The following is a 26,257-nucleotide window of genomic DNA, read 5'->3' as shown; positions in this document are numbered from 1 at the left end:
CGGTCAACACTACCAATTCAAAGTCCTTCCGTTCCGGGTGACTACAGCACCCAGAGTCTTCACCAAGTGCCTCGCAGTAGTGGTGGCTCACTTACGAAGACAACACATTAACTTGTTCCCGTATCTCGACGACTGGCTCATAAAAGCCAAGTCACACAGCACCTGTGTGCAACACACACACAAAACAGTCCAGCTGCTTCACAACTCTGGATTCACGGTGAATCTCACCAAATCCCACCTCCAACCGTCCAGCACACAACAATACCTAGGAGCTACGATAAACACTTCAAAAGCTTTAGCATACCCCAACCCTCTCAGGATAAGCACTATGCAATCTCTAATATCCAAATGTCAGCCTCAACACTCATTACCAGCTCGAGTGTTCATGCAGTTGATCGGGATGAAGGCCTCTTGCATTCTCATCGTCCCTTATGCAAGACTCCAAACGCGTCCCTTACAGGAGTGTTTGGCACATCTGTGGAACCAGCCTCAAGGTCAGCTAACAGATTTGGTGTTGGTGGATGGCCGCACACATTACTGTCTACAGTGGTGTAACACACACAACCTTTCCAAAGGGCAGCCGTTCCTCGACCCGTTTCCACAGATAGTGCTAACAGATGCATCGGTCTCCAGCTGGGGAGCTCATCTACCATATCATTCAGGGCATGTGGACCCCTCAGCAAAAACAATTCCACATAAATTACCTGGAATTGTTGGCAATTTTTCTAGCGTGAAAATCCTTTCGACTCCATCTAGTAGGCAAAGCTGTCATGGTCCGTATGGACAGCATGACAGCAATGTACTACATCCAAAAACAAGGGGGGGTGGACACACTCTGCAGCTTTCACACCTAGCTCAAAGCATATGGAGATGATGGGCCATACCTCAGAAGATCTATCTCCTTGCAGAACACCTCCCAGGAGTAAACAACCAGATTGCAGATCTGCTCAGAAACTAATCCAGCAGATTAAGAGGCCCCCCTTTTTTCAGCCAAGACTTTTTACGAGCTCGTTCCCCTTTGATTGACAACAAGAGGCAACTTTAATACTATTGGATACACCTACTTAATCACCTATATCCTAGGCTGTTATACATCTCCTGTGTCCTGAAGAAGACCCGATACGACTACTCACAAATAGTGTTCGGTGTAGGGTCGAAACGTTGACGGCTTTCCAGTCCCTTATTAATTGGATTTCCTTGTTGTTTAAAAAAAGATAGGACATGTGCCTTACAAGGATTATTGTATACCCATGAGGAAATTAAGGACTTTTCATAATAAGAAATTTTGTATATATTTTGGTTTTATTTAGTAAATACGTGTGTTCGAGGCATGTGGGCTGCTGAATTCATATCTGTGCATAGATCGCCGCCTAGTGTTGGGTCCGGATGTTTGCACGTTGTTGTCCTGGAAGAGTCTTCGAAGTATCCTTGGATAGGTGACTCCTCCCCTGGACTACAGTGCGCATGGGCATCCTCTCCATCCTCAGATTGTTTTTTTCCGCCATTGGGTTCGGATGTGCTATCTTAGCTCAAGTTAGGAAAAAATTTTGTCGAGGCCTTTAGTTCGCGTCGGTACTGTTTATCGATCGGTTTTCGATACTCTCTGTTAGTTTACTAACTTCCAGCACCGACTTTGTTCGCATTTACCTGTCCATCAACTACTTCGACGATGGAATCGAGGACGCCATTCAAAAGGTGTCCGGTATGTAATGCGAAGTACCCACACATCGACGTCCACCCGGTGTGCAACAAATGCCTTTCGCCGGACCACGACGAGTCGACATGTATGGCCTGTGCCCGGTTCCGTTCAAAGAAGACTCTGCGGAATCGTCGAGCGGCGAGGCTCGAAGCGCAGCACGCGGCACCGGCCCCAGCTGACATCTTCGACGACGCGGACGACGTCGAAGAAGTAGAAGTCTTACCCTCCAGTCCCGTTTCCGACCAAGAACCCGGATCGGACGAGGCCGACGAGTCACTCTTCCACAGAGGTGAAGACGACACCGAGGTAGGAGACGACGAGGAGGCCTTAGGGGCCGAAGAGAGTAGCTCCGATGATGAACAAGGCCTACCTGTTCAAACCGAGAATTCACCAGTGCCACAGACTATGGCTCCGGTCGAGGGATCGCCTTCGGGCCTTACCCGAGACCTATCACGCAGTCCTTCGGCCCCGCCCTCGGGCCCGGCCTCGGACGTTCAGCGGCAGCCATTACCGCTTAAGCCAGCTGGTTTCCCTTCCACGAAACCGAAACCGAAAGCTGCTCAGGTTCCTACGAAACCGAAACTGAAAGTGGCGCTAGTCGGATCGAGGCCTTCAACACCTTCGACGCCGGCGCACCGTGTCGGCACCGACCGCACCAAGGGGGACTTCGGTGCCGAACTCGAGACGGGCGACATGGGAGTCGACAAACGGAAGAAGGCCATCGGCGCCGAAAAACCTGCTCGGTTACCGGCGTCGACGCCACCGACACCGAGGGCCGTCCCGCCTGCTACGCCTCGCAGCACCCCCTCGACGACACCGAAACCTCACGTGTCGAAGACGTCGACGGTGATCTCCGCACCTCGGCTCGATGCACCACGGGCGCAGAAGATATCTGCAGCCGCCTCGACGACCCTGGCGGGGGCCACGACCTCTAAGGCCATCCACAATCCCGAAGGCGTTTCAACTCAGGACACAGGCCACCAAAACTGCGGTTACGCCTGTCGAGCCGTCACCGTCACGCGTCATCGACGCCGACACTGGCAGGATGATTCTCCACGACCGAAGGATAACTTCGGAACCGCCATTGGAACCTTTCAGGATCCCGCTAAAGAGGAAGCTGCCTGTGGACACAGAACCTCTCCTGTATGAACCCTTTCATTCACCCTACCAGGATCCACACCGGGCCTCCCCCACACGCTCCGACACGGATGCATTGGAGGACTACATGGGTGAACAAGTCCCCTACCATGTGGACACGGACCCTGATGACCAGCAGGACCATGACCAAACTTGGGGCGACCCTGCAGACCCCAGTGCACCTCTTGATGCACAGGACCCACAACTATATGGGGCAAAAACGTCACCCACAGAGGATACTGCGGCGTTCAACGCTCTGATTGAACGGGCGGCGAACAACCATGATGTACAGCTTCACTCTGATATCATCGAAGATGACTTTCTAATGGACACCTTTGCATCCTCAGAAAGACATGTAAAGACTCTGCCAATGTTGAAGGGGGTCCTTAAGCCAGCCACTGACATTTTCAGGGAACCCACCAGGGCACGAGTGATAAACCCCAGGATCGATAAGAAATACAGATCAGCACCTGGGGATCCTACTTACATCAGAGGACAATTACCACTCGACTCCATCGTTGTGGCGAATGCCCGCAAGAGGGCACACTCGCAGACAACGGGTGACGCTCCTCCCCCGGACAAGGAGTCCAAGGTGCTGGAGACCTCCGGCAAGCGAGTTGCCGCACAAGCTGCAAGCATATGGCGCATAGCTAACACTCAAGCGCTCCTCGCTCGCTACGATAGGGCGCACTATGACACAATGGAGCAACTCCTTCAACACCTCCCTGACCCCTACAAAGAAGGTGCAGAAATCCTTATCAGAGAGGGACAGCTACTCACAAATGCTGCCATCAAATGTGCACTAGACGCTGCTGACACGGCTGCCAGGGCCATCAACACTAGCGTCATCCTACGACGTCACGCCTGGCTACGTATCTCAGGATTCAAGCCTGAGGTACAAAACAATATCCTTAATCAGCCTGTCAACCCCGACTTTTTGTTCGGGCCTGAGGTTGACGCCACCCTCGAGAAGATAAAAAAGGACACGGACACTGCAAAGTCCATGGGCGCCCTACAAACTCAGTCCTTTCGGAGCGGCTCCTTTCGTCGCCCCGGAAACAAGGGAGCAGGCAGAGGACAGGGGTCACAACAAACATATAACAAGGGTAATACGCAGACCACCTACGATAAGAACACCCGAGGTGGCTATCGTGGCTCCAGTACCAAGGGCAGAGGACGTGGCTACGGCAACACCAGGTCCTCCCCCAAGAACAAGCAGTGACGCCCTCTCCCTTCCTCCCGACCACATAACACCTGTCGGGGGAAGGCTACAACGGTTCCTGTCCACGTGGAACTCCATCACCACGGACAGGTGGGTCAAAGATATTATAAAATACGGTTACTGTCTGGAGTTAACTTCCACTCCACCCACAATACCACCAAGAAACCGTCCTATGTCTTCAGAGCACTTGACGCTCTTACAGCAAGAGGTAGAAAGTATGCTTCTAAAAGGCGCTATCGAGGTCGTACCCGTCCACGAGCGGGGCACGGGGGTTTACTCCCTCTACTTCTTAATTCCAAAAAAGGACGGGTCGCTCAGGCCTATATTAGACCTGAGACCCCTGAACCAGTACATTCTTTCGGAGCACTTTCACATGCTCACTCTACAGCAAGTCCTTCCGCTTCTCCAGCAGGGAGACTTCCTAGCATCACTGGACCTCAAGGATGCGTATTTTCACATACCCATCCACCCCTCACACAAAAAATACCTCAGGTTCACTGTTCAGGGGCAGCACTATCAGTTCAAAGTCCTTCCCTTCGGCGTGACAACAGCGCCCAGGGTTTTCACAAAGTGCCTAGCTACGGTGGCGGCACATTTACGGAGACAGCACATACACGTCTACCCCTACCTAGACGACTGGCTCGTTCAAGCGAGATCGGCCCAGCAATGTGCAAGCCACGTGTCCCGTACCATTCACCTTCTTCACAGTCTGGGATTCTCACTAAATTACCCAAAGTCTCATCTCCAGCCCGCACACGTACAACAGTACCTAGGTGCGACTATAGACACTCTGGCGGCCACAGCTCAGCCAAATTTAGTGAGGATCAACGGCATACAAGCGCTGATCTCCAAGTTCAGACCCAACCACTCGCTTCCAGCGCGAGTGTTTATGCAGTTGATAGGCATGATGGCCTCCTGCATCTTCATAGTCCCGCACGCGAGATTACATATGCGCCCACTTCAGGAGTGCCTAGCACGTCAGTGGAATCAGGCTCAAGGACAGTTGAAAGACCTAGTGTTGGTGAGCGGTCGGGCATACAACTCTCTGCATTGGTGGAATCCACAAAACCTTTGCAAGGGCCGACCGTTCCAAGAGCCTGTTCCACAAATAGTACTGACAGCGGACGCGTCTCTCCAGGGATGGGGAGCTCATGTACTCCACTACACAGTGCAGGGACTATGGACGACACAACAGAAGAAGATGCACATCAACCTTCTGGAACTGATGGCAATCTTCCTGGCCATGAAGGCTTTCAAAGTACATCTGTGCAACAAGGTCGTGTTGATCCGGACGGACAACATGACCGCAATGTACTACATACAGAAGCAGGGAGGGACACACTCTCCACAGTTGTCTCATCTGGCTCAGAGCATGTGGAAGTGGGCCATTCAGAGGAACATGTTCCTCATGGCGGAACACCTCCCCGGCAAGGACAACCAGATGGCGGATCTGCTCAGCAGACACAGCCACCAGATGCACGAGTGGGAGTTACACCCATCGGTACTCCAACCGTACTTCCAGCAGTGGGGTCACCCAGAAATAGACCTATTCGCGACAAGCGAAAACGCAAAATGCCAAAGCTTCGCCGCCAGATTCCCACACCCGCAGTCGCAGGGCAATGCGATATGGATGAACTGGTCCGGCAAATTTGCGTACGCTTTTCCTCCAGCACCGTTGATACCGCTGGTGGCTCGCAAACTCCGACAACACTCCCTGACACTCGTCCTAGTTGCTCCCACGTGGGCACGCCAGCCGTGGTACACCACCTTCCTCGAACTTTCCGTGGTACCGCATCAAAGGCTGCGGATCAAACCCGCGCATTTGACGCAGAACCATGGAGAGGTTCAGCACCCAGATCCGCAACAGCTGAACCTGGCGATCTGGCTCCTGAAGTCCTAGAGTTTGGCTATCTCAATCTGCCACCTGACTGTATGGACATCATCAAGGAGGCCAGGAGACCCACTACAAGAGCTTGCTATGCAGCCAAATGGAAACGGTTCGTCATTTATTGCGGTAATAATGACATTAACCCGCTGGACGCATCCATCCACAACATCATATGTTACCTCTTACACCTATACCGATGCAATCTGGCGTACACCTCTATACGGGTCCATTTGACCGCAATATCAGCCTATCTGCAAACCAGGCAGCACCTCTCTCTCTTCAGAGTGCCTGCCATCAAAGCATTCTTGGAAGGACTCAAACGAGTCATTCCACCTAGTCACCCACCGGCTCCAATGTGGAACCTCAACTTGGTCCTCACACGCCTGATGGGTCCACCCTTTGAACCTCTACACTCATGCGAGATTCAATTCCTTACCTGGAAAGTAGCCTTCCTGGTAGCGATCACTTCCCTAAGAAGAGTTAGTGAACTCCAGGCACTAACCGTTCAAGAGCCATTTATTCAGGTTCACGCCAACAGGGTCGTACTACGTACCAACCCCAAATTCATGCCCAAGGTAATATCGCAGTTCCACATGAACCAGACTATTGAACTGCCCGTTTTCTTCCAAAACCCACAAACTGTTGCAGAGAGGGCATTACATACACTAGATGTACGGAGGGCCCTCATGTACTACATCGACAGGACTAAACCCTTCAGGAAGACAAAACAACTGTTCGTTGCCTTTGCCCCACACCACAAAGGTAACGCCATCTCCAAAGCAGGGATAGCCAGATGGATAGTTAAGTGTATTCAAATCTGTTATCAAAAGGCAAAACGCACATTAACTATTCCACCACGAGCCCACTCAACACGCAAGTTGGGGGCTTCCATGGCCTTCCTAGGAAACATTCCCCTGCATGATATATGCAGAGCAGCCACATGGTCCACTACACACACATTTACAAAACACTATTGCGTAGATGTGCAGTCAAAACAGCAGGCAGCTGTAGGACAGGCTGTTCTCAAAACACTTTTTCAGACCGCTGCAGCTGGCACGGGTAGCCGCCGCCAATAGAGGGCACTGCTATGTATTCTATGCACAGATATGAATTCAGCAGCCCACATGCCTCGAACTGAATATGCTACTTACCAGTATGCATCTGTTCTTGGCATGTAGGGCTGCTGACATTCATATCGCCCTCCCTCCTCCCCGGCGCCTGTCGCAGCTGCAGCTCTCAGAATTATTGCAAGCATGGTCATCACTTTCTGTATCTACTCCATCACTGCCACAATGGCGAAAAACAATCTGAGGATGGAGAGGATGCCCATGCGCACTGTAGTCCAGGGGAGGAGTCACCTATCCAAGGATACTTCGAAGACTCTTCCAGGACAACAACGTGCAAACATCCGGACCCAACACTAGGCGGCGATCTATGCACAGATATGAATGTCAGCAGCCCTACATGCCAAGAACAGATGCATACTGGTAAGTAGCATATTCAATATATTGTAACTATTCACATTGTCACTTATTGCACTAAGTCACCTTATTCACTTGGTCACTGCGTCGTTTCTCAAAATATTGTATATACAGCCTTATCTTCTTCTTTTGATCATGTTTATTTCTGAAAGAGTTGATACTTAACTTAAACACAAAGAATAAATTTCTGTATCTAAATTGCATATCTTTGATTGATATTGATTATTTAATTGATTTGTATATGCTGTGTATTTTGATTTATCGTTAATGAAATTATTTGTTTCCCTATGGAACCATTGTTTATATTATGCAGTCGTCAAAGACAGCAGATCTATGAATGGGAAGTTAATCCTCAAGTTTTTCTTCCATTCTTTCATATGTGGGGCCACCCAGAAATAGATCTGTTTGCCACACACCAAAACGCAAAATGCCCAACCTTCGCGTCCAGTTATCCACACCCATTGTCCAAAGGCAATGCCCTATGGATTAACTGGTCAGGCAAATTTGCTTACGCTTTTCCGCCTCTCCCGCTCATTCTGTTAGGGGTTCGGAAACTCAAACAGCATTCCTTCAAAATGATCCTAGTTGCTCCAACATGGGCCCGACAACCATGGTTCACAACCCTCTGGGAACTATCCGTAGTTCTGCATCAAAAGCTACGCCTCTCACCCAAACTTCTTACTCAGAACCATGGAAAGATAAGGCATCTAGATCCCACTCAACTCAACCTTGCGATCTGGCACCTGAAGTCTTAGAGTTTGCCTACCTCAATCTCCCGCCATACTGCATGAATATCATTAAAGAAGCTAGACATCCTACCACCAGAGCATGCTACGCAGCAAAGTGGAAGCGATTTGTGATCTACTGCACACATAACAAAAAGAATCCACTAGATGCTTCTATTCAGAACATTATTTGTTATCTCTTTCATCTACAACAATGTAACCTAGCATATACATCTATAAAACTACATCTCGCTGCAATAGCAGCTTATCTCCAAAACATACAACACTTGTCTTTGTTTTGGGTACCCGCTATCAAAGCATTTATGAAGGGACTTAAAAGAATTACTCCACCTAGAGTTCGACCTTCTTCTTTATGGAGTCTAAATGTTGTCCTCACCAGACTCATGGGTGTGAGAAAGTGCCATCTTTCTTGCATGGTATGCCCCCACTTTTTGCTAAATTGCTGAATGTACTTTGATTGAGTGTACCCTGGGTTCCTGCCAATCAGGTGCCCAGGGCCTATGTTCCTTCCTTAAACCACACAAACTCCAAATTGGCAAACCCTAGCCACATGTCAGCCCCTGGTAAATGGTACCCTAGGTACCCAGGGCCTTGTGGCCAGGGAAGGCCTCTAAGGGCTGCAGCACTCATTGTGCCACCCTCAGAGGCCCTGTACCCTTACACACACACACACTGCCTTGCAGGCTGAGTGTCTGGGTGCAGGACAAAACAAAGAGTCGACATGGCACACATCTCTGTGTGCCATGCCCATCACCTACACTGCCAAGGCATATGTCAGTCACCCCTCTGGCTGGGTGCCTTACGCCTATGGTGTGGGCACAGGAGCAGGAGCCCTGTGCCCCTACAGTACCCGGGTCCATTCCTGGGCACTGTAAGTGCAGTGCTGCCATTTAAGAGTACATGGTGCTGAGAGCTCGTCAAACACGAGCTCCACAGCACCATAATGGCAACATTGAAGACTGGGAAGTTTGGTATCAAACTTCTCAGCACATTAAACCCACACTGATGCCAGTGTGGGATTTAATGTACTAAGCACCCCAGAGGGCATCTTAGAGATGCCCCCTCACAGCTAACCTACAATCCACGTCTGCTCTGAGGCTGCCAGGCTGCCACACAGCAGACACATTGCTGGACCCCTGGGTGGGAGAGCCCCTGCTCTCCCGGGCCTGCAACAATGCACATCCTGGGTGAGGTGAGAAATCTCCTCCCCCAGGATGAGCAAAGGGAAGCTTCAAAGGCATACCGCCATTTGGAGTTTCCCCAGGCCACTGCAACCCCCCACTCTGGCGGGAAGCTTGGCCGGAAACCCCATACAAGGACAGGGGATGTGCCAGCCTGCCCACCCCACCCCTCAGGTGGGGGAGGCGAGGTGAAACACATCTCCGGGCTCTCGCCATCTTGAAGATGGGAGGCCCTACCCTATCAGGATTAGGCTACTGCCCCCCTCCCACAGGAGAGAGGCAGGATAGGGGGTGTCCCCACCCCAGGACAGGGACCCATTGGTCCCTGACCTTCACCTACCTGTAACGCCCCTAAATTTAGTATTTAGGGGCACCCTGAACCTTCCTCCCGCAGATTCCAGATAGAAAATTACAAGAAGAGCAAGAAGAACAAAGACCTGCCCTGCAGCTGCTAAAAAGAGAAGAAGACACCAACTGCTTAGGCCCCAGCCCTACCGGCCTGTCGACTCTCGAACCTGCACCAGCGCGGCATCTCTCGTGGCCAGCAACCTCACCAACCCCGGAGGACCTGGCTACCTTTTGGCTCTAAGCCCCTGGGACTCCCATGAGTAGAGGCTCTACTCAAGAAACCTATTTTTAACCCCTGGCAGCAGCCCGGAACCGCGGACCCAACACACTCTGCACCAGCCAAGCCTGGCCAGTGCCGGAGTGGACAAAGACCCTGAGGACGACCCCACGGCGACTGTGACCCCGAGTCCGGCACCCAAGGACCCCCCTCGACATCCCGGAGGAAGCCTGCAGCCTCAGAACCAAGTGCCACTCCAACCGCGATCAACCAGAGGGTAAGATTCCAGACGTCAAAAGGCACCCGGCGCCCTGCGGCCCCCTGTGCCCAATCCCGGGGTACCCACCTAACCTACAACTACCCAACTTACCTCTCGAAGTGGTGGTGGCACCTGAAACATCCTCGTCCCCGAGCCTGCAGCCTTTTTCCAAACCGGAACATTCCCATTGATTTCCATTGAGCGCCCGAAGGCTCAAAAGCACCCTGCACCCAGCCGCCCGAGTGGCCCTGGCAGTGCCCTCTCTACACTAACCTACTTCCCCACTTGCCCTGAGTAAGTGACCAGGAGCCCAGCTCCCACAGCCGCGTGGCTTGCCAGACAGCAGCCACCAACCAAGGCCCCCCTATCCCTCATAGGATAACATTGGGCCTAACTCTCTCTGCACACGGCCGTCCTGAAACCGCTGAGGGTGAACCAACTGTACCTACCTAACACTGGGGGACCCCTGAGTCCATGCCCGGAATTTCAACTCTGCCAGTCGAGTACTTACCCTTAAACCGCTAACTTCATTTTCCTCATAGGGTAACATTGACTGGCTTTTTCTTCAAAAATCTTCTAAGTGTGAACTTTTCAAAACTGCAAAAATTCACCAAAAATCAGCCAAGTGACAAAAACGAATTTACTCACCTGCTCCTAGGTGAGCTCCCAGTGCTGGATCTTGGTGTCCAGCCCTGACCCTGAAAAGTGTTCACAACTATACTTACCTCTAACTCATTTTTCTCCCATAGGAAACCATTGTCTGCTTTTCTGTGAAATTTCTTCTAAGTGTCTATTTTTGCAAATTTGAAATATTCTTTTAAAATCGTACCATTTCTGCAAACGAAATTACTTACCTGCTTTTGATAAGGACCCCAGTCCTGGGTCTAGGTACCCAGTCCTGGATTACTGAAGTAACGATAAAGTACTCTACCTGCAATTTGAATTTCTTGCCATAGAGATCCATTGAATGTTTTCTTTGAAATATTTTCTAAGTGCTAACTTTTGAAATAGCTAAATATTATTTAAAAATCATTACAGTTATTAAGTCGACTTTCATCACTTGATTCTGAATACTGACCCCAGTCTGGTTCTAGGAGCCAGACCTGGAATTCCAAAAGTAATCTGAAAAGTAATTTATTACAAATAACCTGAATTTACCATTGAGCTCCATGCATTGTTATGTTTAGGAAATAGGATTGTTTATTGCAACCAACTGTGACTGTTTACACAAATGTATTGATTGAGACAAAAGTATTTATATTCAACCTCTCATTCTGAGAAAGTATATTTTTACCCCCTTTGTGGTTTTAAAAATAAAACAAGCATATATTTTATATATATAAACCATTGGCCTAGAGTTCAGTTATTGAGTGTGTGAAACCATTTGCTGACTGAGTGTGTACAATAAATGCTTTACACTGTCCTCTGGTACTGCCTTACTGCTCGACCAAGCTACCACTTTTGAGAGTAAGGTCATACCTAACTTTGACCTCTATCAGCCTCTGGGGGACTGTGGACTCTGTACACCCTGTACCTATTAGGGAACAGTATATACAGAGCCACTTTCTTCACAATGGGTCCCCCATTTGAACCTCTACACAAATGCGAATTACAGTTCCTTACTTGAAAAGTAGCCTTCCTAGTTGCGATCACATCTCTTAGAAGAGTTAATGAACTCCAGGCATTAACCATACAAGAACATTTTTTGCAAATACATCATAACAAAGTGGTTCTTAGAACTAACCCAAAATTTTTCCCCAAAGTCGTTTCTGCCTTCCATCTTAACCAGTCTGTTGAACTCCCAGTTTTTTTCCCTCAACCAGACTCTGTGGCAGAACGGGCTCTTCACACGCTAGACGTTAAAAGAGCAATACTTCACTACATTGAAAGGACAAAATACTTTAGGAAAACGAAACCAATCTTTGTGGCTTTCTCCCCACCTCATAATGGCAATCCCTTTTCAAAAGCGGACATTGCAAAGTGGATTGTTAAATGCATCCAAATATGCTATCTTAAAGCCAAACACACGTTAACCATTCCCCCTAGAGCTCATTCCTCACTTAAACTAGGGGCTTCTATGGCAACAAAGCAGCACCTTGGTCTACACCACACACTTTAACAAAACACTATTGTGTAGATGTGCAATCAAAACAACAAGCTAATGTGCGCCAGGCTGTATTAAGAATACTTTTTCAAACCACTGCAACAGATACAGGTAGCCACCGCTAAGGAGGTAACTGCTGTATAGTCTATGCACAAGTATACGATCTACAGCTCATATGCCTCAAACGGAAAATGCTACTTACCAGTATGCATCTGTTCTTGGCATGTAGAGCTGTAGATTCGTATAAGCCCACCCACTTCCCCGGATACCTCTATCTGTTCCAGTACTATCTTACTCAGATACATTACACATGGAAATCTCTTTCTATTTCTTACTAACTCCATCATAATCCTTAATGGCAAAATCAATCTAGAGATGGAGTCGATGCCCATGCGCACTATCGTCCTAAGGAGGAGTCCCCTACCTCGTGACTACAAAGATTTCTTTCAAGACAAAAACAAAGTGCAAACATCCGAGCCCAACACCAGATGGCGATCTATGCACAAGTATACGAATCTACAGCTCTACATACCAAGAACAGATGCATACTGGCAAGTAGCATTTTCCTTACCTGGTGGTGATAGCGGTGCTGGCGCTGCCTCCTGAGTGGAGCAAGGGGACCGGCAAGCAGGCGTCCGAGGTGAGAGCAGCAGACACTGTGGAGTCCCTTTTAAAACTTGAAGTTGAACATAAAACTTGAGCTTGCACATAAAAGCTGAGGTTACAGTGATCAGAATTAGGAGCTGTGTTAGAATTTTCACAATCTCGCAATTTCCCCAGCTAAATTCTGGCTGTTGAAAACTGACAATTTATTGTAAGAAAAGGCCAATAAAAAAAAAGAACATGCCAATTTCAGTGTGTTAAAATAAATTTGACCGGTTATGCCTAAAATCTTATGCGAAAACTCAATAAGAAGTATTTACTGCACTTGTTTAAATAATTTTTAGGACCGTGATCTTTAAACGTTTGAATACCATGTCCCCCTCCCATGTAAAAAAAAAAGAATTCATTGGGCATGCATAGTGGCACATTTTCTCACACTCTAAAATCTACAGTTCAGTGATTGCAAACATGCTTAGATCTCCTTTAAAAATGCTACCAAATATATGGTTGTCAATATTCTGTTGGCAGGCAGTTCTCCCAAAAAGTGTAAAAGCACCCACAGTTTCAACATTTTCCAGAAACCTGATTATTTGGAGTGCCCCACTCACACTTTGACACCTAATCACAGCCTCTGTCCTAGGGTAATGGTACTGATTTTGATAAATATGCCACAGTGTTCTGTCTAACTTGTAATGAGGAACATATTGTAGATAATTATACATATAATCTGAAATAAAGTTCCTTTATTTTTTTACATCTCTTTCATGTTTATCGTTTGACATAACCTCAACAGTGATATGATGGATCCATGGCAGTTTGTGCTATTGTGTATACATTATTATTTGGAGATTAAACTTACATTTATGGTGAAGTTACAACATTTTAGTAAATATTGTTTATTTCCAGACCACGGACCTGGCATTGACATTTTCACCCCTGGGAAACCTGGAGAGTGCGAATTGGAAGGCGGTATATGGGAAGATGAAGACGCTCGCAATTTCTATGAGAACATGGTGGACTTAAAGGCTTTTGTTCCTGCTATCTTGTTTAAAGATAATGAAAAAGGTCCTCAAATCAAAGACTCCAACAAAGATGACTCGAGAGGTGTGGTTTTTTTTTTGATGTGATATCTTCTAATTCTGTCTTGATGTCTAAAACAAACAAGTTGTATTCTTTCTTATTCAATATATCATGTTAAAGGTCACAATTGTATCGACTGGTAGTTGTCATTGTATACACTATACAGTATGTTCTAGTGGACCTTTTTAATATGTGGGGTTAGTGTTTAAACCTGATTTCCAATTGGTACTGTGTGTGGTGGCAGTCACAAAGTTATATTCTCTTCTTGCTAAAGTATTAGTCACCCAATTTTATGGGCTCAATGCTAGATGAATATGCACCATTGGTGTTGGTGGAGCGTAGAGTCAATATCTCAGAAAGTATTTATTGACGAGGGTTAACTAGCAACATTTTCGTAAGTCTAAATTAGAAAAATTAAACAAAATAATTAAATGCATGAAATGTGTCTAAGATTGACGTTTATTTCTGTAAATCATTAATTTAGAAAGACACCACTGACTAACTTCACATAGTCTTCTAAATCACTGACAAAAGGCACCAATAAGAGCTATGGGCAGTTTGTCAGCTTTTCTCAATGCCGTCATTGAGAGCAGTCGTCTATTTTAACAGGAAGGCTATCGGAAAAGTGCTCAAAACACATTTCTTCAAAGTGCCATCCCCTCATCTTAAAGCACATTTTAGCAATCATGTCTCCTCAACAGTACTCCTGATCATTAGACCAACATAACCACTATTATATTGATTTCTAAATAAGTATGGGTAATGAAATAAAGGAAAATAAGTTGATAAATTATCCCTGCGGTGCCCCTTCATCTCTTACCTGGAATCTCATTCAGCAACTAGCAGCAATCTCCTGTGCCAGTCATCATGTTGGAGAAATACTATAATATTTACTTGTTAACACCTTGTCAGAACCTGGGTTTAAGTCTTTCAGCTTCTTTACCCCACCACTACCTCCAGCCCCAAAACCACACTTGCTCTACTTTGTGGTTGCTTAGTCCCAGTACATTGATAAACATTCCATCTTTTTTCAGTAGATTTAAAAGACAGTAATGATAAGGAAATTGCAACTGAGGAGTTGGAATTGGAGCTTGAGACTCTGGATATTAACGATGATGCCTTGGAATTAGAAGTAGATGAAGCTGAAGACCTTACCAAAAAACTTCTTGATGAACAAGGTAAAACAGATTTTTGCCAAAATGTATGTGTTTATATATTTTCTTGCTTTATTGCTTTGTCATCCTCAACAGGCAGTGTGACCACAATCTTTAATGAAAAAATGTAGGAGGAGATTCTCATTGGTTCTGTGATTTGCCACTATCAATTGGATTTCAGTAGCTGTCGGTCATTGTGCAGCTTGTTTCTGGCAGACTGCTCCACTCGACCATAAAAACGTGTCACACTGCATTAAATGTGGGTGAAATTCCATAGTATTCCCAACTAAATTGTGTAAAATGCACAATTCTTTTTCGAAATTGCGCTTTTACCTTGAAGTGTGGTTTGCAACTATACCTTATGAGTTTCCTTACACAGGTCCCAACCTTGGAAAAAAGTAATAGCAGCAGGAGACTGGTTTTGAAGAAAAAAAAAGATGTTTGTTGGTTTGATATTTCCAAATCAAGGCCGGGGGGGGGGTCACTGTTCCTATAGGAAAGTTGCAGGCAGATCAGCTGGGACAGTCAACAAGACTGTTACTTGTTGCCCTCACACATCCCTGGGGATGTAATGCTTTATCATCGAGCGGGTGCTCCTCATTGGGCCGATGCTGCAATGCCCTATGGGTCCCCCGAAGGGTCACTTTGGCAAATATCTTTTTATTTGGTTGCCGTCAAGGGTGTCAAAAGTGGGGCAATGAGTGAGTGGAGTGTGGTGGTGAGGAGATGTCAAACACATCCTTATTCTATAACCCTGTCAGGTTAAAAGACAAAGATTGTGAGCACTATTTCGAAGGTCAATGATGTGCCTAAGTAGCTAGTGTAATTTAGTGTGGGTCAACATGTTTTGTCCCTCTCCGGTCTATGCAAGATCCGCAGTGCTTCTTCAGGGCCAAACAAAAGGGTGAAATAACTTACCCACTTGATATTGGCATGCTAGGTTTCCCCCTATGTGGGTGGTACATGCATGGTCTGGTTATAGAAATCGCCCCACCTAGAAAGAAAGAGGGGAAATAGAAAGGAAATAATAATCATAATCCGTATATTCCGTATCTGAAAGAAACACGTTAGTTAGATTCCTCACCTTAGAATATCCCCAGGCGTAAGACTGGATCCGGAAGATTTTTCGTCAGCAATACCCCTTGCGCGTCGCTAGGCGTCGTCTGCGGCTCCGCGTCCGTCGTCGGCGTCGTGCGCCGGGATGACGTCGTCGGAGTACTTAGACGCCGCCCTCGCGCGCTGACGTCAGTTCTTCTTTTTTCCGCGCCAGTAAGCGCAGATCCGGGAGAGCTACCCCTTTTAGTCTTTTTTGACTAAATCTTTTTGATAATTTTTGATCCTTGTCTGTCGACATCTGGTGCCGGTAGGATGCCTGGGTTCAAGGCTTGCGAAGATTGTCATCGACTGATGTCGGTGACCGATCACCACCGCCGGTGCCTCTACTGCTTAGGCCTCGACCACGACGCGGAGTCGTGCAACGACTGTCAGGCCCTGACTTCGAAGGCTAGGCGGGAGCGGTCCCTCAAGCTTCTCGAGCTTCGCCACTCGGCTCCGCGTCGTGCGCGATCCCGGTCCAGGAGGAGGTCCAAGGATCGCTCGCGGAGCCCTAGCCGACGCCACCATCGATCGTCGGGCTCCAAGTCGTCGGGTAAGTCCAAACACTCTAAGAAGTCCAAGAGGCGACATCGCTCTTCGGACTCCCCTCGCCGGTCGCGCGACTCGGCCGAGGGTCCAAGTGGTTCCACCCCCGCGGCTCCGGCGGAGCCGCAGGTGCCGCGTCCGCCCCCATACCTTCCGGTCCCTGGGGCTGACGCGGCGCCGGCGGAGATCAGTGCCTTCCTCTCGGCCATGAGGAGCCTGGCCCCGGCGCCGTCGACGCCCGCTGGCGCGCCTTCGGGCCCCGCGGACTCGACTGGGCGACCTCGCGTGCCGGCGGCTCCGGCCCCGGCGCCGTCGACGACTCCGGTCTCGACGCCGCAGGTCCCCGCGGGGCCCATGCCTGGGCCCCAGTCGACGCCGGTTGACCTTGTCACTCCTCCACCGGCGCCGACGCCTGAACCACCGACGCCGTCACCGGCGCCACCGACGCCGACGCCTGTGACGCCGACGCCCCAGTTTAGCCCTCATCCGGACCCGACGCCGGCACGGCGTCCGCCGACGCCGCATCCGACGCCGCTAGAGTCCTACCATCTCTACAGTCCGGTTCCGATCATTCCTCCTGTTTATCAGGAATCGGAAGAAGGGGGCGACTGGGAGGGGTTCGAGGACCCTCTGGCTGTTCAGTCACAGCTTTCTCAGGACTGGGCAGATGAACTGGGGGAGGCCAGCGGACTGGACACCTCGCCAGACGCTGGATTCACTTCTCCTCCGACCGTGGCTTCGGAGGAGGGTGCAGCATTTTCTGTGGTGCTGCGCAAGGCGGCTGAGGCCCTTGGGCTCGAGTTGCCTGCCGTGGCTGTGAGGACCAACATCCTCACTGAGGTGCTTCAAACCTCAGCAAGCTCCACTGAGCCTCTGCTGCCGTTCAACGAGGCCCTCACTGACGTTCTGCAGGGCACCTGGTCCAAGCCCTCCACAGTTCCTCCTGTGGATAGGAACGTTGCCAGGCGCCACCGCCCTGCTCCGGGCGACCCCAGTTTCCTGTCCCAACACCCCACCCCCGAGAGTCTGGTTATCCAGGCCTCTACTTCCCAATCCTCCTTCCCGACCGCTCCGCCGGACCGGGATTCCAAGAGACTTGAGCAGTTTGGCAAGAAACTGTTCTCGTCCCTTAGTTTGGGCCTGCGGTCCTTAAATACCGCCTGTCTCTTGGACCGTTATTCCCATTCCCTGTGGGATACGGTGGAGGACGTGCTGCCCCTGTGTCCGGAGGAGGTCCGGACGCGTCTTACCCAGGCTTTGGCCGATGGGAGGGATGCAGCACGGCACGCCATAAGATGTGGGCTTGACACCACGGACTCGCTAGGTCGGGCAATTTCCACCACGGTGGCGCTCCGCCGCCACGCCTGGATGCGGTCCACGTAATTTTCCGGGGATGTCCAGAACACCCTCATGGACATGCCCTTTGATGGCACTCGCCTGTTTGGTGAGAAGGCGGACAGTGCGCTGAACCGCTTTAAGGACTCCCGGGCTACGGCCAAGTCCTTGGGCCTCTCGGCTCCGCGGGCGCACACCTCCGCTTTTCGCCCCTTTCGTGGCCAAGGAAGGGGCGCCTCCTCACGTCCGCAAAGCCACCAGCCGCAGAACCAACCTGCGCGCGGTCGCGGACGTGGCTTCCGCCGTGGCGGAAATGGAGGCCGACGTGGTCAGCCCACATCCACCCCGGCAGCATCCGCCTCAAAGCCTTCCTAGTCCGAGCTTTCAGGCCCATACCACGCCAGTGGGCGGCAGAGTTCGCCATCACCTGCTCCACTGGCGGTCCATAACATCGGACAGGTGGTGGGTGCTGCAAATCGTCCGAAGGGGCTACTCCCTCCCCTTCGAGACGACCCCTCCAGCCATGCCACCGCAGCACCACCGTATCTCGGGGGATCATTTGGATCTTCTCCGCGAGGAAGTTTCGGCTCTCTTGGCCAAGGGGGCCGTCGAGCGCGTTCCGAGTCCAGAAGTAGGTCGTGGTTGTTATTCCCACTACTTTCTGGTTCCCAAGAAGGGCAAGGGGGGCCTGCGCCCTATCTTGGACCTCCGGAACGTCAATGCCTTCCTCCGAAAGGAAAGGTTCAAGATGCTAACGTTGGCTCAGGTTTTAGCTGCCCTAGACCCTGGAGACTGGATGGTAGCGTTGGACTTGCAGGACGCATATTTCCATATCCCCGTCCTGCCGGCCCACCGGCGTTACCTGCGGTTCACGGTGGGCCAAGAGCACTTTCAGTTTACCGTGCTCCCCTTCGGCCTCACCAGTGCCCCTCGGGTGTTCACGAAAGTGATGGCGGTGGTCGCAGCTCATCTGCGCAGATCAGGGGTCCCAGTCTTCCCCTATCTCGACGACTGGTTGTTGAAGGCGGGCTCGCCCCAGGCAGTCGTCTCCCACCTCCAGACTACGGCGGATCTCCTGCATTTGCTGGGGTTTTCCATCAACGTGCCGAAGTCACACTTGAGTCCCTCTCAGAAGCTCCTCTTCATCGGAGCGGTTCTCGATTCGGCGCAGTTCCGGGTCCATCCACCGGAACAGCGGGTCCGGGATATACAGGCCCTGATTCCCATCTTTCGGCCTCTATCCCGGGTTTCGGTCAGGCTAGTGTTGCGGCTTCTGGGGCTGATGGCCTCCTGCATCCTACTAGTGCATCACGCCAGGCGGCGCATGCGGGCTCTGCAGTGGGACCTGAAGTTTCAGTGGGCCCAGCATCACGGCAACCTGTCCGACCATGTCTTGATCTCGGAGGGTACTGCACAGCAGTTGCAGTGGTGGCTCACGGACCGCGAGTGGGTCAAGGGCAAGAGCCTCTCCCTTCCCCAACCGGAGCATGTCGTAGTGACGGATGCGTCCCTCCTGGGATGGGGTGGCCATATGGGAGAGGCGGAGATCAGAGGCCTCTGGTCTCCGGCGGAGTCTCGTCTCCACATCAACCTGTTGGAGTTGAGAGCGATCCGGCTTGCACTGAAAGCCTTCCTTCCCTCTGTCAGGGGAAGTGTCGTGCAGGTGTTCACGGACAACACCACCGCCATGTGGTACTGCAACAAACAGGGCGGGGTGGGGTCGTGGACCCTTTGTCAGGAGGCTCTGCGCCTCTGGACATGGCTGGAACACCAGGGCGTCACCCTGGTGGTTCAACATCTGGCGGGCTCTCTGAACGCCAGAGCAGACGAACTCAGCCGCCGGTGCATGATGGATCACGAATGGCGTCTGAACTCCGAAGTGGTGCAAGGCCTCTTTCAGCAGTGGGGAGAGCCTTGGTTAGATCTATTCGCCACCGAAGAGAACGCGCAATGTCAGCAGTTCTGCGCGTTGGAATTTCCAAGGCGGCACTCGCTCGGCGACGCTTTTCGTCACGAGTGGAGTTGCAGTCTGTTGTACGCCTTTCCGCCTATACCACTTCTGCCCAGAGTGCTGAAGAAGATCAGGCGCGACCGGGCCCAAGTCATCTTGGTGGCTCCGGATTGGGCACGAAGATACTGGTATCCCGAGCTACTCAGTCTGTTGACCGATCCCCCGATACGACTGCCCCTTCGGGAGGATCTTCTGTCGCAGCAGCAGGGGACGGTCCTCCACCCGAACCTGTCCAGCCTCCACCTCCATGCGTGGAGATTGAGCGGCGGCAGTTGATGCCATTTGACTTGCCTCCTGAAGTCTGTGATATCATTCTGGCAGCCAGGCGTCCCTCCACAAAGTCGGTATACGCCTGCCGGTGGAACAAATTTGTGGCATGGTGCACAGCAAAGGCTGTGGATCCCCTTTCCGCCCCTCTTTCTGAGGTTCTCCTCTTCCTTCTTTCTCTGGCCCGGCAGGGCTCTGCCCTGGGCACCCTGAAAGGTTATCTTGCTGCCATCTCCGCCTTCTTGCGGCTTCCTGATCAGCCTTCTCTTTTCAAGTCCCCTGTGGTTACACGCTTTCTCAAAGGCATTACACACACGTTCCCTCCTGTCCCTTTTGTAATGCCTCAGTGGGACTTGAATCTGGTTTTGACATTCCTGATGTGCGCTCCCTTCGAGCCTCTTCACAATTGCCCTCTTCGTCTTCTAACTCTAAAGACTGCTTTTCTGGTAGCCATCACCTCGGCTAGACGGGTGAGTGAGCTCCAGGCTTTATCTTCAAAGCCTCCTTTCCTATCTGTTCATCCGGACAAGGTTGTCCTTCGGCCTCGTCCCTCCTTTCTTCCTAAAGTGGTGACTCCTTTTCACCTTGGGCAGTCTGTCACCTTGCCCACCTTCTTTCCGCCTCCGCATCCTTCCAAAGAGGAAGAGAGGCTCCACCGTCTGGACCCAAAACGTGCGCTCTCCTTTTATCTGGACCGCACAAAACAGTTCCGGGTGGACGACCAGCTTTTTGTTGGGTACGTGGGCGCTAAGAAGGGGAAAGCTGTGCACAAACGAACCATCTCTCGGTGGGTCGTTTTGTGTATAAAAATCTGCTATTCCTTGGCTAAAAAGGACCCTCCTGTTGGGCTGCGCGCCCATTCTACTCGGGCCACGGCGGCTACTACTGCCTTGGGACGGGGAGTCCCTTTGCAGGACATCCGTCAGGCGGCGACGTGGGCTTCGCTACACACGTTTGCCAGGCATTATTGCCTTGACAGCCAAGTCCGGAGGGATGGCTTCTTTGGCCGTTCTGTCCTCCAGGACTTTCTGGTGTGATCTTGGTTCGCAGACCCACCACCGGGGATGGTATTGCTTGGGTATCTATTCTAAGGTGAGGAATCTAACTAACGTGTTTCTTTCAGATGAACAAGTTACTAACCTTCGGTAACGATGTATCTGTAAGAAACATTAGTTAGTTAGATTCCTCACCGACCCTCCCATCCTCCCCGTTCTGCGAACTGACATCTAGGGTTAAGGTTGTCCTTTCAGGCCCCTAGATTTTATTTTTGGCACCAGTGTCGGTCTTTGCATGGCTCTGCGTTCCTGGCGCGGAAGGCTATGTACAAGAACTGACGTCAGCGCGCGAGGGCGGCGTCTAAGTACTCCGACGACGTCATCCCGGCGCACGACGCCGACGACGGACGCGGAGCCGCAGACGACGCCTAGCGACGCGCAAGGGGTATTGCTGACGAAAAATCTTCCGGATCCAGTCTGACGCCTGGGGATATTCTAAGGTGAGGAATCTAACTAACTAATGTTTCTTACAGATACATCGTTACCGAAGGTTAGTAACTTGTTCTTCTGGTATCATGTATCTGGGTACTGAGTCCCCATGGGTAGACCCATGTGTGCCCAGGTTTTGTTTCCTTGTGTTTCTTTCCAACATCCCTATAGTTGGCACAATAGTAGTTTTTCAGTCGTACTCATCAGTATTGTCCTAGAGAATAGACATGACAGTAATATAAGGCAATAAAAACTTCAACATTTGAAAGTATGTAGTATTGTTCATACATGTTAACATTAGTTTTCGGGTATTCAACATGTTAAATATCCATGTGCAACTTTCATAACAATAGTGATCTGGAGCATGCATCCAAAAAAAAGTATGACATGCAATCGTGTGAGTCAAGGCACTCCCATTAGCCCAGTATGTATCTCCATACCGGTAAGGTGGGAAACCATGTTCTATTGGTCGAGGCAGAGGCAAGCCTGTGGGAACAAAAGAGAAGAGGTTAGCAGTTTGCAGCAGCCAGATTGCATCCGCTGTCAAACCCTGCTATTGGATCGTAGTTGTACTCGCATGTTTGAAGTGCTCCCAGTACGGTACACCTACCCTGTCCCTAGGCTCGCCCGGGTCAAAGACTAGTGTAGGAGGTGTGCGGTATGAGTAGGCGTGTTCTTGATTTATCAGGGCTGAAGTCATTGCGCATGTCTGGTGGCCATCTTTTCATGGTTTATTAGACTAGAACTTGCTGTGCATGTATGGTGGCCATATATTAGTGGTGTATATATCAGTAACTCTACAATTACCCAGTGGGGATCAATGGTACCTATTAGTGTGTAAAGTGTATATTATAATCCTCACTCTGAAGATTACATATCTTTCGTGGTCCATCATCGATGGTTGAACCAAGTATTTAGATAGAAGGCTCGCCCAAATGAATATGGATGGTCCAGTTTCTTCATCAAAATCACAACTGATTACACACCCTGGTAGTCATACATATTATTTTTTCTGGTGGATCAGATTGAAACAGTAAATAAGAGAAAAGGAGGGGGGTTATTGATCCTGGGCTTCTGACAATGCAGTTCATGAGTAGTACTCGTAGTGATGGTATCTGCACTGGAGTTCACTGAGAGTAATCATGCATGGTCACAGTTCAGTCTAGGGAATCTCATTGTTTAGGCCTTGTTTGTGTGTGCAAAGGCGGAAAACCCAACGCTGTTCTCTCTTGAACAGCGAAGTTGTATCCCATGCTGTGTTTGCTTCCAGTACTGTCCACTGTAGGTCATTTGGTGTGTGTTTTAGTTTGTTAAAGTGATTTTACATTCTGGTACCATTGTGTGCACAGCGGAGGGTTCCCCAATCCTGGTCTTGATTTTTCTAGTAGTCATGCCTACATAGTAGAAGCTGCAAATGCAGTTGATGAGGTACAAACAGTTTTTGGTGTTGCAGTTGGTGTGTTGTCTTTGTGTCCATGCAAATGTATTGCCCAGCATCATTTTTTGGGAGTGTGTGGTGAGGGGACACACGCAGCAGGATCCGTATGAGTAATTTGAAGTTACTGGGGGTAGCGTCCGTAAGGATCAGTTGTGTTTGATCTCTTTTTGATTTAGGTCTGGTATGTACCAATTGATCTTTCAGCTTCTGTGTTCTCTTAAATGCAAAACACAGACATGCCAGGTTCATAGAACCCATATTCAGGATGTTCCAGTGTCTCATACTAATGTTTTTGATTTTGTTTGACAGGGAGTGAAGGTGGTCATGCAGGTGATGATATCTTCAGTAGTTTTAGTGTTTTTTTCTAAAAGGGCTTCTCAGTTATTTTTGTAGGCCATTTTCTCTGTGCGTTTGATCACCCTAGTTGGGTAATTCCTTGTTAGCAGGTTGTTGCTCAGTGTTTTGGCCTTTGAGTTGTAATCGTTCAAAGTGCTGCAATTCCTCCGTATGTGTAAGAATTGGCCTAACGGTAAATTTTTACGCATTGCTTTAGGATGGTGGCTGTAGAAATTGAGGAGACTGTTGCAGTCGGTCTCCTTCCTATAGGTTTTTGTGTGAAGTTCCCCGTGATTGATGGGGATAAGGAGGTCCTGAAATAGTAATTGTTTTTAGAGTAGGACAGCGTGAATCTGAGGAAGGGATCCGACATGTTCACCCAGTCGTTAAGTTCATGGCAGCTGGCTTCCTCACCTTTAAAAAGAAATCTCAATGTTATTAATTTACCGTTTCTAAGTTACGATGTTACTCTGGTATGGATTTGAAGGTGTAAATATGTTTCTGATGGATACATCTGCCAGTGGATTCCTCACCTTGTGAATATCCCCTGCGCCAGCATTCCACGGAACATTTCTTTCCCAGCACTCCACGTCGACGTGGGCGACGTCACAATGCGCCGGCTCCGCTCGCGACTCCGATCGACGTCACCGGAGCCATAAGAAGCCCATGTCGGCGTGATGACGTCAGTTCCCTTTTTTCCGCGCCTTCGACGCGCAACGGTTTTTTTCCAGTGCTCGTTGGCTACTTTGTAATTTAGCCGTGTTAATCTGTTGAATCCAGTATGTCTTCGACTAGGAAGTCGGGATTTAAGCCCTGTAGGGAATGTGGAGGTCTAATGTCAATGACTGATCCACACCAGAACTGTTTATGGTGCCTCTCTTCGGAACATGACATGGAGGAGTGCGGATGCTGTAGGAGCATGAACCCGAAGGCACTCAAGGAGAGGAAGACCAAGCTCTTCATGAAGAAGATCGGTGAGGAGAAGAGAGGAAGGAAGAAGGAGAAGTCGAAGAGGGGGTCGTCGACGTCTTCGAGGTCGAAGAGGCACCACAAGAAGAGGAAACATTCTTCTCGACGTTGGTCCTCGAGGTCCAAGAAGTCGAGGTCGAGGTCGGCTTCGCCCCTTCGACGCCGGAGCAAATGCTTGTCTCCTTCTCCTTCACCTTTGAAGTCACCGAGGTGTTCTCCTTCGAAGAAGCAGACTCCGGTTCAGTCCCCGACGCGGTCATCGGATCCGTCTAAGGAGTCGACTCCGGAACGGGTGGAGTCGGATGCTTCCTTGCATGAAGATGAGCAGGAGGAGTCTGTTCCGGTGCCTGAAGAGTCTGAGGCTCCGGTTGAAGATACTGTGGAGCCGATGCCGGTGACTCCACAAGGAGGTACAGGTCCGGTTGCTTTTCCTCCGTTCCCGGCTCCAGGTACTGATTCTACCGGTTTCTTAAATGCTATGTATGGCATTTTTAATAGGGCAGCCTACCCATCCGGAGCACCTACTGGTCCCGTGGGTCCGATGGCATTTACACTAGGGGTGCCGCAGCAGTACGCTCAGGCCCCCTTTATGCCCTTTATGCCGATGGCGCCATCTTGGCAGTTTCCGGCGCCGCCTGGGGATCCGATTCGACCTCTGAAGGACCAGCGGGCTTCGGAGCCTTCATTGACGCCGACGCCGACTCCATCGGCGCCGCGTCCGGCGCCGCCGACTCCACCTTTGGCGCCGCCGACTCCGGTACCTTTGGCTCCTCCGACGCCGCGTACGGCGTCGTCGACGTCGGCCCCTCGGATCCGGTCGAGGAGGGAGGCCCAGAGGGTGTTGGAGGAAAAAAGATATCGGATGGATGTGGAAGAAGGTGAAGTTGACTCTTCCTCGGATGATTTCGAAGGTATTGATGAGGCTAGTGGTTTGGATACAACCCCAGAGTGGGAGCATGCATCTGCCAGGTCTTCTCCGCCTCAGGAATTAGCTCCTTATCATGTGGTAATCAAGAAGGCGGCAGAACTTTTGGATTTGCAACTGCCTTCTGTGGAGTACAAATCCAACTTGCTCACAGAGGTGTTGCATTCTCCAACTTCGTCATCAGAGCCCTTGTTGCCTTTCAATGAGGCCATCTTGGAGCCGGACTTGGAGGTGTGGAAGAAACCCCTTTCATCTCCGGCGGTGTGTAGGCAGGTGGCAAGAAGATACAAGGTTGCACCAGGGGATCCTGGCTTCTTGTCCACTCATCCTTCTCCGGACAGCTTGGTGGTGCAGGCTTCATGTTCCAAGCATGCTTCGGGTGCCTTCCCTCAGTCTCCGGCTGACAGGGAATCTAAAAAGGTTGATCGGGCAGCCAAGAAGACCTTTTCCACGGGGAGTATGGCGTTGAAATCAACTAATGCCACATGTCTGTTGGGACGTTATGTGCATGCACTAATGGACTCCATTAAGTCTTTGGCCCCTAAGTTGCCTAAAGGGGATAAGTCGTCCTTTTTGGAGGTTGTGTCGGACACTCAGGCGGCTGCCAGACAAGTTATCCAATCAGGGTTGGACACTGCGAACTCTGTGGCAAGGATCATGGGGTCATCTGTTGCTGCAAGGAGGCAGGCCTGGCTCCGTACCTCTGGGTTTTCAGCTGATGTGCAGGCTACG

General features: G+C 50.2%; 1 protein-coding gene across 9 annotated transcripts in view; it reads left to right on the top strand.

Annotated features, from left to right (window-relative positions):
• UPF2 (UPF2 regulator of nonsense mediated mRNA decay) overlaps positions 1-26,257 on the top strand; it is a 1,571,752-nt gene that overhangs the window by 149,780 nt on the left and 1,395,715 nt on the right. For 5 of the 9 annotated variants that reach the window (XM_085652863.1, XM_085652867.1, XM_085652862.1 and 2 more), the window contains exons 5-6: positions 13,792-13,989; positions 15,000-15,143. In XM_085652863.1, the coding sequence (XP_085508989.1) occupies positions 13,792-13,989; positions 15,000-15,143 (342 nt within the window). The remainder of the gene's footprint in view (positions 1-13,791; positions 13,990-14,999; positions 15,144-26,257) is intronic. The other 4 variants (XM_085652865.1, XM_085652868.1, XM_085652864.1 and 1 more) reach the window with 1 other exon arrangement.

Source organism: Triturus cristatus, chromosome 4_1 (assembly GCF_964204655.1).
Source record: "Triturus cristatus chromosome 4_1, aTriCri1.1, whole genome shotgun sequence".
In the NCBI taxonomy this organism is placed as follows: Eukaryota; Metazoa; Chordata; class Amphibia; order Caudata; family Salamandridae; genus Triturus; species Triturus cristatus.
The sequence above is the reverse complement of the archived record's forward strand: the minus strand, read 5'-3'. Positions and strand labels throughout refer to the sequence as shown.